General features: G+C 37.8%; 2 protein-coding genes across 2 annotated transcripts; one reads left to right on the top strand and one right to left on the bottom strand.

Moving 5' to 3' along the window:
* Positions 1-2,702: 2,702 nt before the first annotated feature.
* On the bottom strand, positions 2,703-12,026 carry LOC141905967 (lysM and putative peptidoglycan-binding domain-containing protein 3-like). The gene is made up of 2 exons (XM_074795097.1): positions 11,237-12,026; positions 2,703-7,006 (listed from the first exon to the last, which is right to left on the bottom strand). Exons 1-2 carry the CDS (start codon positions 11,546-11,548, stop codon positions 6,380-6,382), a joined length of 939 nt encoding a protein of 312 aa, XP_074651198.1. The 5' UTR covers positions 11,549-12,026; the 3' UTR covers positions 2,703-6,379.
* A 548-nt stretch (positions 12,027-12,574) lies between these two features.
* On the top strand, positions 12,575-15,430 carry LOC141906199 (uncharacterized). The gene is made up of 2 exons (XM_074795439.1): positions 12,575-12,715; positions 13,802-15,430. The coding sequence occupies exons 1-2, from the start codon at positions 12,665-12,667 to the stop codon at positions 15,428-15,430; spliced, it is 1,680 nt and encodes a 559-aa protein (XP_074651540.1). The 5' UTR covers positions 12,575-12,664.
* Positions 15,431-17,197: the final 1,767 nt, after the last annotated feature.

Raw genomic sequence — 17,197 nt, forward strand, 5'->3', positions numbered from 1 at the left:
ACAGATAAGAACGCGAAAAAGTTTCGTGACGTCACCTTTATTATACGATGTTGGGCAATACCCCGACCAACAGATGGCAGCATCATACGGTTATTCACTTGCCGCAACTGCTCACGGTGGGCTAGGCTGCACTAAACCCGAAATTTGTATCATTTGGTGCTAGTGACATATTCCAGTTTATCAGAAATTCTAATAAGATCTTATATTTTACATACATTTTTTATGAATATAGTCAATAACATTCGGATTAGGATTAAGATCCGAATTAAACAGGTCTCTATTGCAAAATGTGGCAATCAAAGCAAAGATTTGTTTTATTACTTCTCAGCACTCAAGCAAATTAATTGCAATTTCGATGATGGAATTTAAATCAATTTGTCTCCAAGCAGGCCAACCTAATTTTGTGGACGCATACAATCAAGCATTTCCCTGCGCCTATAAAGTATAAGTCCTGTTCTCATTCCTTTCCGATACTTATAGGTTCTACAGGAGCTTAAAAGACCAAATTCGATCAAACGATGCAAAATAATGTGTCAATGAGAATATACAGAGATAGATTTATTATTAATACGTACAATTCATACATGATACATTCATGTAGATAACTCACAATCTAACCTTTCTTTTTTTGTCAATTCACACTGCAACAAACTGCATTATACATCATTTACATTCGCAACCACACTAATGATTGAAGTCGTCCAACCATGAATTAATTCATAAAATTGTTATACTAGAACAGACACCACTGAACAAGAGGACACTTTACACTGGATGAAAACTATAAAGGCACGCTGTACTAATTCAATTTATTGTTAATCGCTTTTTTTCTCGATAGAACCAAAAAGTGTACTTACAAGTCAGAAGTGATTCAATTACTATACATGACAAACTACATAGTTGGACTACTTCAAAGAAATACATACTATATAACCATCATGAAATTCTCTCGATTTTCTCACACAAAGATGGTTTAAAAGGAATTATTTTGGCTTTCAAACCAGTATTTTTGACACTGACAGTGATTGTTCCCTCAACCTTAACCTGGATATATAAATTGATAAAGTAACCTATGGATATGTTGTGTTTGCCTATAAGAATTTATACTTTAAAGATTATTCTAATACAGGCTTAATTATCAACAACTGCACGATGCATACTAGTACATTACTGTATATATTTTGTAGATATTATTATACTAGCCCCAAATAATTTGTTGTATGTAACCATAGTTTACTGTACTTAAAGTATCAAACTACTCAAGAATGGCTCAAGATCATAGTGATTGAAACACTTCAGTAAAGCTGACAAGTAGTGATAGCCTTGAAAGTTGCCAAGGATACTCATTTGGAAGAATTCTACTATCATTCCAAAACTTGCCCAATTAACTCTAAATCTGCGGTATTATTTCGGAACAAAAGCATACAAGGTATTAAAATTGACAATAAGGTTCCGTACAATCTTGCCCGGCTACACTTGTACGTTATAGACTAAGGCTATCTTATTTCGAATAGAATTTGAGTGAAATCAATAAGACTCGAAAAATAAGAAATCATGATATGAACACATCATGCAGTACATAATATATATGCCGGATGAAAATACAATAAACTCCACCTTACGTCATTAGAACTGGGTGACCACAATTCATACACCTCTAAATTACATGCGTTCTTGTGGTAAAAGCATAACTTTCAACCCAAAGTAAAGCAGTAAGCTAGCCAAGAATTCTTATAGGACTTTTGACTTCCCGCATGAAATGAAGATTGTTAAGTTCTGATGAGAGGCATGTAGAACATATAACAACAATGGGAAAAATGCAGGAGCGACATATATGCCATTTCCCTTAGTTTTCCAGAGTTTTATCAAAATTCGCTTTTGTCTTCCACGAGAGAAATCAGTTCTGTTTTCCAGAATCGTGGTCACCAGCATTGGTACTGTTAACGTATCACCGAGTTGAGAAACAGGGGAAAAGGGTTTTTTCTTTAAAAAATCAGTCTTACTAAAATTCATTGACTTGAGCAGTTTACTGGAGCAAGGAGGAATCCACTGTATAATGTTCCTCATCCATTTGATTCTAATGTAACCTTAAAATCATTAAAGCAGAATGACGGGAATGATAAAATTTGTCAAACATAACACGATTTAAAGATCAGACGCAGTGAGTATCGACGATCTCCAGACTTCTAGGAGGCAGCAGGTAGTTTTATTACAGTCATATATATATATATATATATATATATATATATATATATATATATATATATATATATATATATATATATATATATATATATATATATATATATATATATATATATATATATATATATATATATATATATATATATATATATATATATATATATATATATATATATATATATATATATATATATATATATATATATATATATATATATATATATATATATATATATATATATATATATATATATATATATATATATATATATATATATATATATATATATATATATATATATATATATATATATATATATATATATATATATATATATATATATATATATATATATATATATATATATATATATATATATATATATATATATATATATATATATATATATATATATATATATATATATATATATATATATATATATATATATATATATATATATATATATATATATATATATATATACACAAGATTGCAGTACACTGAGAAAAAAGTAACCTTTTTATCAGCAGATACCTCCATAATATAAGGAACAAAGAAAATACACCATGAGAAAGTGGTAGGTAGCAAGCATGATGTTAGTTTTGCAATGCTCCATTTGACTATATACAGAGGAACTTCGTTATCAAATGAACTCAAATTACTAACCTAAAATTTCATACCAAATAGGTACAGTAGAACTCGCTTAATTCGGATTTCTGAATCCGGATTTTCACTTAAGGGATCATTCACTTATTACGTACACATTAGGGTTGGGGTCGGTCAGTGCAATTGCGTACTGTAATGCTTAATGTGTATGAAAAAATGGCCGATTTTGCATACAGGGTGGGGGGGGGTGTTGAAAAAGTCACATTACATGCGTACGTAATAAATGAACGATCCCTTATTCGGGTGAAATATTTGGTCCATTTAGCCAGGAAACATGTAAACTACTATTCACAATTCGGATTTTCCTTAATTTGATGAAATATGGACAGTCCCTAGTCATCCGAATTAAGTGAGTTGTACAATAAGCCTTAATAATTTCAAACCGGATATATAACGAATTATCGATTTTAATGAACAGATCTTGCGGTCTCCTAAAAATCATTGCAACAAGGTTTCCACTAAAGCTTTTGACTCCAATGAGGCAGAAAGATGAGCACTACAATCGAAAGAACTCTCTTCACTAATATACATTTGATCAGATCGGATCTCAAATTGTTTCGATAACAATTTCAAGCACAAAATAAACTTTCAACAATAATGGCTTTGTGTCTGGGTGGGGTAAAAAATGTTCTAAATCTCTATCACGTGCGCCTATTCCAGACAAAAAAGAGGAGTATTCAATCAGAAATACAGCTCTGACACAGTGGCTTTAGAGAATAGCGACATCTGAATTGAGCCAGATATTGAAATAATATGACTGTTAGTCGAACGTCGAGTATTGTTACATAGCATGCATCGATCTGTACTTAACATCAGATGTCACGGCGACTAAGAATTCAGTATTATATCCGTGCGCAATCATATGGTGCAATCGAAAAATAACCTGATATCAGTCAGTGATTTTCAAACGACACTGATTTTTTTCTATGAAATTAAACCATACATGAGATATATAATATCTTTTTAAAGGTCGCCGGTATGACCGAAACAATGAACTCTCCTTACTGTATATCCTATAGATTGTCATTTGCTCCTAACCAAATATATATAAATAAAAATATGCAGGTAGTTTTGACACATTCTTATCGAACAATAAAACCCGAATCCCATGTTTTTCACATTGTCGTGTCAAAACTACCCAAATATTTTTTCTTGAAATCTAACAAAAATCACTGTTCAATCAAATCGAACATATTCATCGACAGAATCAATTAGCAGTAGGCGAGACAAAAGATCAATATTCGTACAAGGGTTTGCGTTACATCGGACATCGATTAGGCCTACATGAGATCTGGGGTAAATCAGTGGTCATTGTTCACACATGTCAGAGAGAGCATATGGAGCGATTACAGATTGATCAACGGGCAATATTTCCACAACGCAGGTTTCGGAGATAAATGATATGATTCATTATTCAAGAAGATTCTCCGAGATTCCTTCTACCCGGTAATCAGGGAGGTGGGGAGAAAACCTCCCTCCCAATCTTGACCAGACAATCACTCGAAGCTCTCTTTCATCCCTTTGGTTTTATGTTGTAGTACCATACACGCAACTACATTATAAACTATAATATCAATATATTGTGTGGGACATATGCCAGAGACGGAACATTCAATTTAACAAATGCACCATTCAAACTTAGAGAGCATTTAATAAGTACGCTGAGCCAGAGCTGGTTCTGAAAATACACTCTATATAGTCACAATCGCACTAAATTATTTAGATCGGTCTAAATTTCGCCCGAAACAATTTAGAATGGACCAAGCGTTCACACAAGCGAAAAGTCCGTTCCAAATTAGAACAGACCAATTTGGAACGACGTAAATGACCGATCCAGGTCCGTTCTAAATAATGGAACAGACTGAATATAATTTCATATTGCCAAAAAAGTTATATATAATGATCATCATTTATCTTAATCTGTCTGTTGCGTTTGCTGGTCAGAGTAATACATCTTTAATTCTTTTGGAAATGTCCTAGAATTTACCATAGATTGCTGTGTCCAGATATATGATAAAACTCTGTCATCAAAAATGTTCTTAATGAATAGCAGGGACTCTTAAATCTATCATTAAGATGCGCATTTGGGGGCGAAATACTCAAGGCGACATCTTGCGAACCATCTTGCGAACCCAGTGATCGCACGCTCTGATTAGGTCCGTTCTAAATTTGGACCATTCCAGGCACGGACCCATTTAGAATGGTCTAACTAGTGGTAGTGTGAATACTGATAAAATCTATATCTCTACAAAGTGATGCTTCATTCGTACCAGCGATTCTACCTAAAATCGAGTGATTATCTTGACGTTAGTTGTAAAGTACTAAAAATAACGAAGCCTTCTTTAGTTCTGATGGCCATATTTCCATAACACGCGGAAGCTTCATAAAATATACACGATTATGTCTTTGAATTCTCACATGATGATTGACTAGATTGTTGGAAGCCCTGACCTGATCTACATTCTGTAGAGCGATTAAATATTCAAATAGAAACCGGGGACAGTTTCATAGACACGGTGGATAGTGAACTTACCCTAAAAAATAACCCTTTCTTAGATTAGATATCATATATATTAGGTGATGGTTTATCGCCATTTGCCCCTTATTCATCCCAATTTTTACCCTCTCCCAATTAACCTCTTCCATTCAGCACCTTAACCATATTGCCCCTTTCCAATCGAGCCCCTCAAATCATCTTTTATTTCCTCATCAAAAAGGTGAATTTTGAAAAACCTAAAATCGGCCAAAATTCTATAAACATATCAGTTTTTATTACGTAAGCAAGGATTAAGAAATTATCCAATTTCCATTTGTGCCTGTGCCTGCTACAGTTATTGTTTGTGCCAACATCATCAAAAACACAGAGGCCTAGGTGGAAAAGACGCAAATCAAAAAGTGGCGCAAAAAACTGATAGGTGCAAAACGGCAAGGTGGAAAAATATGAAGAGGTGAAATTGGAGGACACCGCACCAAGCCTAGAAACTGTACCCAAAATTCATTAGAATGAAAAGTAAATAGGGTTTCAGCATTTGTCATGATAAAATAAAGATTAGGTTGTTTACTCACAGACGAACAGCCCCTCTTCAATCTTCACAGCAGACCTTTCTCAGAAGGGAACCATTGTTCAAAACGCAAGCTTTCATCAAAAAGTACCCAATCTTTTTTTAATTTTAAGTGCAACCATGCGATATACAGATGATAATACATACAGCGGCAATAGAATTCAACATCCATATACACTTCAAATTACGATATGAATAATGTTAAAAGAGAGAGAGAGTGAGAGAAAGAATACACAAACACCATACATTTCTTTTTAAATGCATATCATTCTCTTCAACAATATGATCGGTACATATCCGGCATGTAATCAGAGTCCCCATCTATAGCACCGAAGCCTCTATCGCACGAACGTGCAAGCCGCGCACTCGCCTTTACTAATCGGCACGCTGCGGCGTATTTATCTACGTCGTTAAATAATTGACTAATACCTAAAGATTTTCGCTAATCAGGCGGCTTCCAATATTGTATATATAGGAATACGAACAGAGGAGTCAACAGTCCGATTACTAACATAATCAAAACGACGCTCCACCAACGCATGCCGCAGTCGGCTCCGTTGAAGAACCACCGACGCTGCGGCATCGGGTATATACGTCGACACGTCAGCGTGTTCGCGACTTCCTCCAGCGAACTTTTCTGCGAAACGGTCATGTTGCGTATGTTCTCGAGGTCTTTATCCATGTGTTTCAGGAACTCGCGCGCCTCGAGCGTTTGTTGGCCGCTGCGTGCGCCCCCGCCGTACGAGTCGCGGATGCTCAACGTTCGTACGAGCAACTGACGAGTCGCGTCGTCGTCGTCGCTGTTTTCATCGCCGTCGTAATAATCGTCGTCGTCGCAGACTTCGTCGCGATTCCGTCTGCCGCCGCCGTAAGCACCGAATGATTCGATTGCCCCGCCGTTGTCGTCGCTGATGTCGATCACGTTCGCTCGGTCTTTGGTTTCGTCGATTTTTTCTTGAGCAAGTATTTGAGTAAGCAGTCCGTGTTTCTTCACCGGCACTTTGATGTACTTCCGACCGAAAAAGTCTTGATCCTGAATGAAATTATTGAATCTCTTCAGTTCGGAAACCTAGTAATACGCGGAGAAAAAAAAGAGAAAGAAATTAGAATACAAAATGCCACGACACCTAATAATCCGCAAATTCTCACGAGGATCAAGTCAACTAAGAAATGTTCAACACGAGATTTCATCAAGGGTAGAAACGTTCAATCAAGTTTCAAGCACCTTTAAAAACATCTTCCATCTAGAAGGAGTTTTAAAGGAATCAAGGTGTCCTGCGATAATCTCATTTTCTAGAAAGACAATATTATTTTGGTTGCAAGCATTTCCTGCATTTCCTGCAAAATGGGGAAAATTAAGAAAGACACTAGAATCATGGCTGCCAAGCTATCGGTAACAAATTTAAGTTTCAAGGTCATCGGGTTTTGCATATGGTCACCAGGGGACGTTGAATAGTGGAATAACTTAGTGTTTCCTTATTATAATGGTACCTAAGTATATTTTGGTATCACAACCAATTGCCATCAGTAATCAACAGTGAGACCCTAAGTAACGTCTTTCTGTATGCATCAAACAAATCGAATCAGTATTTCTCGTTAGCAAATAGTAACAAATTCGCAAAATGAGGAATAGTTGGAAGCTGTGTAGAATCCAAAACGCCATGACACATAACAATCAGGAAATTCTCACGAGGTTCATGCCAACGAAGACACTACCAGTTCATCGGCCCATTTTCAATGAGAGATTTCATCAACTTCGACTGTAGAAATCCAAGTGGCGCTGTTAAAATATTACTGCTAAAAAAATTTGGACCTTCATAGGAACAGCTAAATCACGGGAATAAATTTATTTCCATACCTATGATAATTTTTAACCGATATTGACTTTTTTGCAGTGGGCTTCAACCTTATTATTAGTCTGTTCACTCAGTGAACATCTGTTTACAAAATGAACGGTAAATTTAATATCAGTCACATTGAAAGAATATCATAGACTCATTTCCACTCAAGAACATATCGATTTGCATTTTCCAGTTACATCGATATAAAAAAACACTTTTAGTTATCGAAAAAAGGAGTAATCCTTTTACTAATTATAAAAAGAATATTCAGACTCGTAAAATACTGACTGGGGACCAAAACGCCATAAAATTTGTTCTTATGGTACATCGTGTGACGTAAAAAATACTGCTAAAAATGTATGACCTTCTTCGGGGGGGGGGGGGAAACTAAACCTCAGGAGTATATACAATTTCATACCTAAGATTATGATTGTTTACCCGATATTGGTTTTTTGCAGCGGGCTTCAGCCTGAACATTAGTCTATTCATTGACTGAGTAAACATCTGTTTTCAAAATAAACAGTGAATTTGATATCAGTCACATACGAAAAATATCATAGCTTATTTTCATTACAAAATATCGATTTTCCAGTTTCACTGAGATATGAAACCTCCACAACACTTTCGATCATTGGAAAATGTGAGTAATTCTTTTACCAAAAAAGGGACTGAAATACCATACAGTTTCTTCCCATGGTACAGAGAGTACGACAAAACCAGCACATGGATCATTTGAGAATGATTATCCTTTTCCAGTTATGGCCTAAATTTAGATTTTGTAATATATTGTAGGCTTAAGCACTAGGCCTACTACGAGTTGATCGAGATAGTATTGCAGTAGCCGATGTGGAGAATAGATAAGTCTAAGTCCCACTATATACTAAATCTACAAGATTAAAAGCGAATTTCATAACCCAAGAATTAAGAATAAAAGACGCAAATGTTTCGGACTTTCTCTAGAGATCATAAACAGGTGTAACGTTCCAGAGATTATGTACTGTTCTATACTGCAGACACTTTTTCCTGACCACAATAGCAAAACCTTGTACCAGTAATCTGGATAAAATGGGTTCTACATCAACTATCAGTTTATCATCTTTCAATTATTCATACAGTTGAATTTCATTTAAACCATTTAGTATTTCAATCTCATTAACGTAAATATTGACCTGGTTTGGTTACAATAATTCTAGTCTAAGGCTAAAAAAAATTGATACCTTGTTTCTCCGCTCTGCTGAGCTTAAATGTTGACCCGGCCAGCCGCCTATCTACGCCATACATTACTTTTTTTTAAATTGTGATCAATTTTACCATAACAGACCCGGCCTGTATAGAAATGAACTGTTTATAAATTTTATCATATTTTACAAAAATGACCCGGCTGCTGCGGAGAAACAAGGTATCATTTTTGTTTAGCCTAACTTATGAACACTAGGCAAACGGCACACCCCACCAGCTGTTATTTGTTCCATCAATTCTATGTAGATTTGATATTTGAATTTAACAATTAATCTTCAGGCCTAATACAAAATGTACACATATATACCCTGATCAGTCTATATATAATATTTATTTCATCTGGCACAGTACACCTGCTTTGTAAAGATGGCGTTTCAATAATTGAATGACGACTTTAGTTCAATATGTCGCCCCTCATCGACAAAAAACCTGAATCACGACATAATTCCATCGGGATCTGATTAAAATTCGTTCAAACAGAAATAACCATTGATAAAGCGCTATATCCGTGATGTGACGATGATCAGCAGATTATCCCACAAAGAGTGATGTCAATTTCGATAATGTTTCCTCGAGCTAGTTATTTATTCAACGTCTCGTCTATATTGTAATAATAGTCATCTTCAGGAATACTGAAGATGATTATTAGAATATTGTCGAAACATTAAATAAACTACTACCCCTAGGAGACATTTATAGGCTTACTATTGTGGGATTCTCTACATTATCAAGTATAGTCAAAAGTATTATTGAAAATAACTTAGATCATAGTCGAAATGTTGAATAAACTACTAGCTCTACAAAACATTTTCAGACTTACTATTGAGGGATTCTATACATGCAAAAAATAAAAACCTTCATTCACGTCCACTTGCTTCGATTATGATATTGAATGAAACAGCCAAGCGCAGATTATTATCTGGGCTTTAAAATGCGTTAGACTATGTCTTATTCCAAATGAAGGCTAAATCCAGAATTACCGGTTAATTTATGTATAAAATGGTCACATATTTTTCAAAATTAATGTTAAGCTTAAAAATTACATTGAAACCAGCTCCAGGGTCATTTCTTAAATTAACTTAGACTTGAGACTTTGATCATAGCTGAATAGTCTATTAACTGATAATCATTAGCAACTATCATAGTCTAACCCTATCTCCTATTGAAACATGAAATAATAAACAAAATATTTGTAATTCAAATCATCCAAAAATCAATAGGGCCTACCAAATTTGAGAAAAGTTCTACTAGTACGTTGCATGTAAATGTCATCTAGGGTAAATGAATAAGAAAATACCATATCCATTGATAATACATTTTTTGGCCTATGCCTGACTTTTCTACAAATTACTGATTCACTTTCTGATTTCAATTATCTAGAAATATGTAATAACTGTGCATTCAATATACAAAATCTAGTGTATACATAATGTCATGTCCAATGTTAATAAATTCTCATGTTTGCTTAATTCTCAGCACATTTCAAATGACATTTTTAGTTAGATGATATAGTTTTTCCTTAGGCATCATTACTACTGGCACTAGAATTTTTTACTTCTGGCATTAAGTCCTGGATTCATAACTGATTCTACCAAGAAATTCATGCGCCAAAATGCGATATAGAAGTTATTGATTAGCATGGTGGCCAGTTTCCCCCAATTTACAAATTCCCTGACTTTTCCATCTTTATCACACAAAATTCCCTGCGTAAATGCGGGGAATTTTTTGGTGTAAAATTTTACAATTTATTCATTTTTTACGAATCACGTATTAACCCTTTCAGTGCGTCTACACCGCAGTGCGGTGTACGAATAATTTACATTATTTTTGCCAGTACACCGCACTGCGGTGTATTGATTTAATTAGTAATTACTAATTATCTCTGTTGAAAGATGGCTGCACCTGTCAGACATAGTGAAATATTAGTAACTAACGATATACCGCGCCGGGGTGTAGACGCACTAGGCCATAGTGCTATTCCCGTTATTCAACACACTAGGGTGGAATTTTTCAGAATTTTCAAATTATCTTCAGCACTATAGGGTATTAATGAGCCAGCACTGAAAGGGTTAAGAAATCCGTGGTCAATGATCCAAATTCCCTCGAGCTTTACAGGTTTTTTTTGCAAAATTTGTCAAATTCCCTGATTTTCTTATAAATCTTTTTGATTCCCTGATAGGGTACTTAGCCTAATACACGCAAGCCAAGCGAATACGTACCGGGCATCCATATCGTAACGCTATACTATGCAACGTTTCACCATCTTTAATTTCTCGTTCGACGCACTCGACGTCGCCGTTTTCAACTTTCGTCAACTCGCCGTTTTTATAAACAGCGCCCGCCTTTCTCGGACGAAGTTCGCACATTTCGTTCGACGTCGTCTGTTCGCCGGAGTTGCCGCCGCCGAACTCTTCCAGCTGTTGGTCGTCGTTGCCGAATACGTACATTCGGGCCGACTGGACGTTCTGTATTTCAGCATCGTGGACGTTGTTTAATTGTTGATTCTCTTTGCCACTTATATACACGTGCATACCAGCAACTCAAAGAAGTGGCAAAAGGTCGGACCGCAAACGTCAAACCGATGCCCAATCCGCACTAGTTACTAGTAACTTATTACGCAATCACACCAAAGATTCAACTTCAACATTGTCATTGACCACAAAACACTAATTGTTGTCCATTCCGTTGTTTCGGCTTTAATCCAGAAAAAACCTGCTGCTAAGACGAGGCGGCTCTGCTGAGAAGCGTGAAGAAATTTTCAGGCCAAAGTATGAAGAATCGAACGGGCAGGAGAGGAGAGTAAGACCGGATTTTTTTGGCGAAATTCTAATTGATTGGAGTTTTTAGCACCGACGAAATATGCCGTATTTGGTATCGATGGAAAGATATTTCCAGCGCGCAAATGTCTATTCCACGGGCGAAGACTTTTCTACTACCTGTAAGCCATCGTCGGTCGAAAACTTCTCAAAAAACGATCACTTCCTTGTTCGCGTTTAAGGTTATGCCGGAAGTACATGGCAATCGTTTATGCGCATGCGTGAAGTGAGTCCGGTTGAATGTAAATTGAAAACTTGAAACGTCATCCACAGAACTCATGGCGATAACCATCACACGAAATCATATATTTTCTAAAAACGGATCTAAAATATAGTTTTAAATATTCACTGGTTTAATAGGGATGATATTTCTTTGTCTTTATTGTGAGAATCTACTAATTAAAAATTGGACCAATAAAGAGTATATTGAATTGAAATTGCATGAGCAATCAAGTTAAATCTAAGTTGAAAACTATAAACGTCACGCGCGCGACACGATGTAACGGATAACAAGGCGTCACTCGCGATTTGTGTCCGATAAAATAAAACTTTTCAGCCTGAAATAAAATACAGTCAGTCGGTTCTCGCTCCCTCCTAACGGCGGATTGAAGATTTGGTAAGCTCAAACGAGTTTATCTTCACTTGCAGGAAACATCGATCAATCAACAGGTGCGCGCTGAGCTATCCCAGGATTCCGTAGCAGGATGTAGAGCAGGAAGAGGGAGGATTAGAGAGAGAAGCAGGATTAACTGATGCTTCTCGTATTGCGGCGGGATTCGGACAATCCTTTTCTCGGTGTAGTACTCAGTTCGATCCCTCCTCATCAGAACGATGGCGAGCCTGGTCGCCAAGCCGTCCACACTGCGACAGTTCCAACTGAAGGTAAGCGCGTTGATAGATTCGAAATTATCTCTCGCTGGATCCGGGAATTCTGCAGGATTCTGCAGAGCAGGTGGTTGTTGATGATGCTGACGCGAGAGCTACACTAGCTATGTTTAACACTCCTGGAATTCTTAACATGCCTGGTCTAAGCTAGAAAGATCTACCGGGGATAAAAATACATAAGCTTGCAACATACATATGTATATAGAACAAGTATCTTTCATCAGCTGTTGTTAATGTTAGCATCCATGTGGGGTTTTTAGTGGTTTTTATAAGTAAGAACAAGAAGTAGACCTGGATGTCGTCTAATTTGAATAGTAATTTATCAAATTAATTCTAATTACTTCGAGAAGTAATTATTTTTGGCCCAATTTTTGATTATTTTTTACGGTATTTATATCTGTATTTATATATTTTTTACGGTATTTATATCTTTCAATCACAAAATCAAAAATTAAATCATTTTTTACGTTTACTATTTTTGCATGCACTTTCACAAGATTGTGTATATGCAAAAACCAAAATGCTAACTTCTGTATATAATCGTTCTTTGATAATTGTCAGGACTTGCATACTTTGTAAAATTCAAGATTATCATTCAAGATAGGATTGGTTCCTTTGGCCTAGAGTAGGTGATAGTACGGGTTAGGTTCAGGGTAGGCTAAGGATAGAAGACTGAGATATTGAAGGTGCACCCTATCGAAACGTTGAAAGGGTGCATACATAATGTGTTTATCTGATTTCATTCTGGTTAATTGGGCCTATTGTTCTGAAACCCCCACAAGTAAATGTGCCCATCCTGATCCAACCCTATTTTCTAAACCTACTGTCATTCGAACCCTCTACTTGGGCCTGCTTACCCTAACCTGGCCCTAATCCTCATTCTGAGAAAGAAGTCTCTGATGTGTTACAAGATTTTAAAGCGTAATTGAACTTCAATAGGCCTCAATAGTCCTAGAACCATAACCCAAATAAATCCTAATTCTAGGAATTAGGATTTGATCGGGGCTATTTGTGATGTGATCAGAATTTAAAGGCAGGTGGACAGTTTTGTTAAAGTATGAAAATGATTATTGCTTTTATTAGGTCACAGAGGCATACATGCTGCTGAATGAGATGAACAAAAATGATGTACTTACTGCAATGAAATTACTGCTCAATCTTATCGAACGAATCGGAGAAATCCTTTGCGACAATCCCTCCAGTGAACACCTGGTCAATCACGACCAGTCACACGACCCCGATGCAAATCAACCGATCTACACTCCGACGAATCGAACCGGTCGTATACTGGGGCAGCCGTCCACGTCGAATTCAGAAACCGTCGTTTCTTGTAACCGTCTATTCTACCGCAAGCGCAAGAACCCCGTGCCGACACGGTACGTGCAGTCGTCAAGCTTTCAAAAGCCGTGCAGTTCGATGATGTCGAAGTATCGCGCGTTGTCGTCGCGTCTTGGCGGCCAGAGTTCGTCGTCGGTTGCTCGCGACGGCCTGCCGCCGCACAATGCGGCGACGTTGCAGCTGCGACAGTCGCCGGGCAATTTCACCGACAACGACACCGACGGCCTGTCGGACAGCAACACATCGGGCAACCTACCGCCGAGCAACGACGTGCCGCAGGACCTGTCGAAGTCGGCGATGCGGTCGGACCAGCGCGACGAAAACGGCAACGACGCCGCGTTCAACGTCCAAATCCAACAACAGTGTGATACTAATGGTGCTAACGATGACGCGACGACGATGATGAAACCCAACGATTCCAACAACATCGCGAACCTTTCGAACGACGACGATGAGGAAAATATGGCGGCGAAACGGGACGAAGACGAGAAGGTCGCGGCTTCGGAGAACGCGTTCGTCAAAGCGAACAGTCCGTTAATGCGTTACAGTCTGTCCGACGGACATCATTCGCCGAGCGAATTCAAGTCGTCGCTCGAAGCTCGGCCGTCGAGTTTGAGCCCGTACGATTTGATGGTCACAAATCGTAACAACTCGCCGAAAGAATGTCGCAGCGATCAACCAGTATTCCCGCGTATGTATCTGCCGGATGCGCTGAATTTCGCGGCCGGAAAGTCGGTCGGCGCGTCTTCGGCGGCTGCGGCGACGAGCAGCACCGATTCGGGCTACCCGACGACGCCGACTTCGATCAAGCTCGAATCGGGAATCCCGATACCGGCGTCGGATGTATCGTTGTCGACTCCGCTCGTCGGTAACTATGCGCACGACGCGTTGGCGACGCTGAGAGAGTCGGCTGTTTCGTCGGCGGCGGGTGTGTTCACGTCGGAGAGCGGCACGCGTAACACGAGTTCGTCGTCGGCGCTGGTCTCGAACGAAGTGCCTTTATCGATACCGATACCAATACCGTGGGTCGAGAAGCGCAAGATCGCGAAGTACCCGGGTGCGTTTCACAATGAGTTGCACAACGACGGCCGCGTGAACTATCGATGCGGCTTCTGCAAGAAGGTGATCGTGTTCGCCGAGATATTTCACCGGCACCTGAAGTCGCACGTGTCAAAGACGTCGAACGACTGCGAGATCTGTAACATCAACTTCGCGTTTCGCAGCAATCTGTTTCGGCACATCCGCCGGTATCACATCGACTACGTCTGTTCGTTGTGCAAAGTTACGTTCGCGAAGCCGAAACAACTCGAGCAGCATTTGCAGATCTACCACGCCGATCGGTCGGCGATCGTCAAGGAGGTCAGCCTTCGGTAATCACCTACGATGACGGAATTCCCTCAATCGTGGGGAGTTCCGCCTCTTCGTACGGCGCGCGTTTAAAGTATTCGAGAAGGTAGCTTGATCGATTGGTTCCAAAAACGGAAGTTCTTTTACTTCGAAAAAAAAGTAAAAAACGAGTGAGCTGTAGATTTAAGTTATATTATTAGTTGAATAATAACGATGTGTATTAGTTCTCGGCAAGCGATGTCGATAAACGTTCGACGATCCTACCGTTTTATGTTATAATTTGAGTTCTGTGTAAAGTAGAAGTCGGTCGGCTGGCGTAATCATAACACAGCTCAACTGTGTTAGCGCCTATCATTAGTGGTTAGGTCAACTGGGTTTTACTCCCGGAAGTATATACACGCAGCATGGTTTTTATCAAATCTACCAAGTAGCGCTACTTTCTTAGAAAAAAAAATTAAAGTTGAAGGCCCTGACATGCGCTTACCTTTCACGAAATGTCAAGTACTGAAATGACTGCTACTGTTTGATTTACAAGCCATCTGAAACATTTTTGTCACACCATTCGTAATCGTGATACTTAACGTTGATCAAATAATTAAAAGCCAAGCACACATCACTTCTGGAAAATTACATGTACAATGTCCTAGTGCATGAATGGCATAAGTGATTTGTCAATCTAGGTTATTGTTATGGTTTGACAAATCGTGATGAGCAATTGCAATAATGTCTATCATGGGCGCAATTCACTAAAAAAGTGCTACTTTTTCCACACCGAAGGGGCTTAAAAGCGTCTACTTAGTGTAAGCCTTGGCGTTACTTACTAACCATGCCTAGGTGTTTGCTTCCAGGAGTCTTGTCCCAGTTTACCTAGAATCGCTGTTCTAAGGTGTATCACTGGCTGGGAGTAAGTTGAGGTTCATCTCAAGAGTTGACCTAAGTTTACTTTAGAATAGAAAAAAATACAGTTACCTATAACTGGTTCTCTCGAACATTTTAGATACCTGGCAATCACTAATAATGCTATAGTCAAAGGTTCACAAAAACAGATGTTTTCAACAAAAAATGTCTTAATCTATTACCATCCATAATTTAGTTTTTTTCCTCGATTTTGATGAACTTTTTGAAAACCTAGTCTTGGAGATAATGTTTGTTTTCTCATAAATTATTTACATACTTAAACTGTGTGATTAAACAACCATGTAACCAGGCTGTAATTGATTAACTAATCACCGTTGGTTAGTAACCAATTGATTATTATCAGAATGATTTATGAATTATAAGTCGTCGTTATCGGTTTATAAGCGATAGATGAGTTTCGTTTTTCGCCGCAAAAAATTTCGACGCGCGCAAAACAAGCATAATCAGTTCAGTTACAATTATAGATATAATTCGATAACTTTCTCTTCAGGTTTAGATACTAATGTGTATCATATAGTGTTTTGGCTTCGGTGGTGTTTTTGTCTCATTGAACGAGTAGTGTTCGTTTGGAAATGATTGTCGTTGTTGAATAATTATTATTTGTGGTACAATTGCTCACATTTTTGCACAACGTTGCCGTCGATATTGCGGACGACGATTTCAAGTCGATAGGAGTTGGATTAGATAAAAAAAACGATGTATTTCGTTGTGTGTGTGTTAATTCAGGTATCGATCGTTGTCTGGATGATAAGAATTAGGAAAATGACTTTAGTCTGGTATTTGTGGTCCGTCGTTGTATTTTCATTAAAAATCTTGAAAACAAGTAAAGTGCCGAGGACCCACCAGACTGCAGACTGATACCTTTATTATTATTAT

This window comes from Tubulanus polymorphus, chromosome 5 (assembly GCF_964204645.1).
Source record: "Tubulanus polymorphus chromosome 5, tnTubPoly1.2, whole genome shotgun sequence".
Taxonomy (NCBI): domain Eukaryota; kingdom Metazoa; phylum Nemertea; class Palaeonemertea; order Tubulaniformes; family Tubulanidae; genus Tubulanus; species Tubulanus polymorphus.

What these genes read in the sequence shown, in the direction of transcription:
- LOC141906199 (XM_074795439.1), top strand. Translation starts at nt 12,665, where the DNA reads ATGGCGAGCCTGGTCGCCAAGCCGTCCACACTGCGACAGTTCCAACTG. An exon ending in TGCGACAGTTCCAACTGAAG is followed by an intron (nt 12,716 to 13,801) that starts GTAAGCGCGTTG and finishes TGCTTTTATTAG; the next exon opens with GTCACAGAGGCATACATGCT.
- LOC141905967 (XM_074795097.1), bottom strand. Translation starts at nt 11,548, where the DNA reads ATGCACGTGTATATAAGTGGCAAAGAGAATCAACAATTAAACAACGTC. An exon ending in CGTTACGATATGGATGCCCG is followed by an intron (nt 7,007 to 11,236) that starts GTACGTATTCGC and finishes GCGTATTACTAG; the next exon opens with GTTTCCGAACTGAAGAGATT.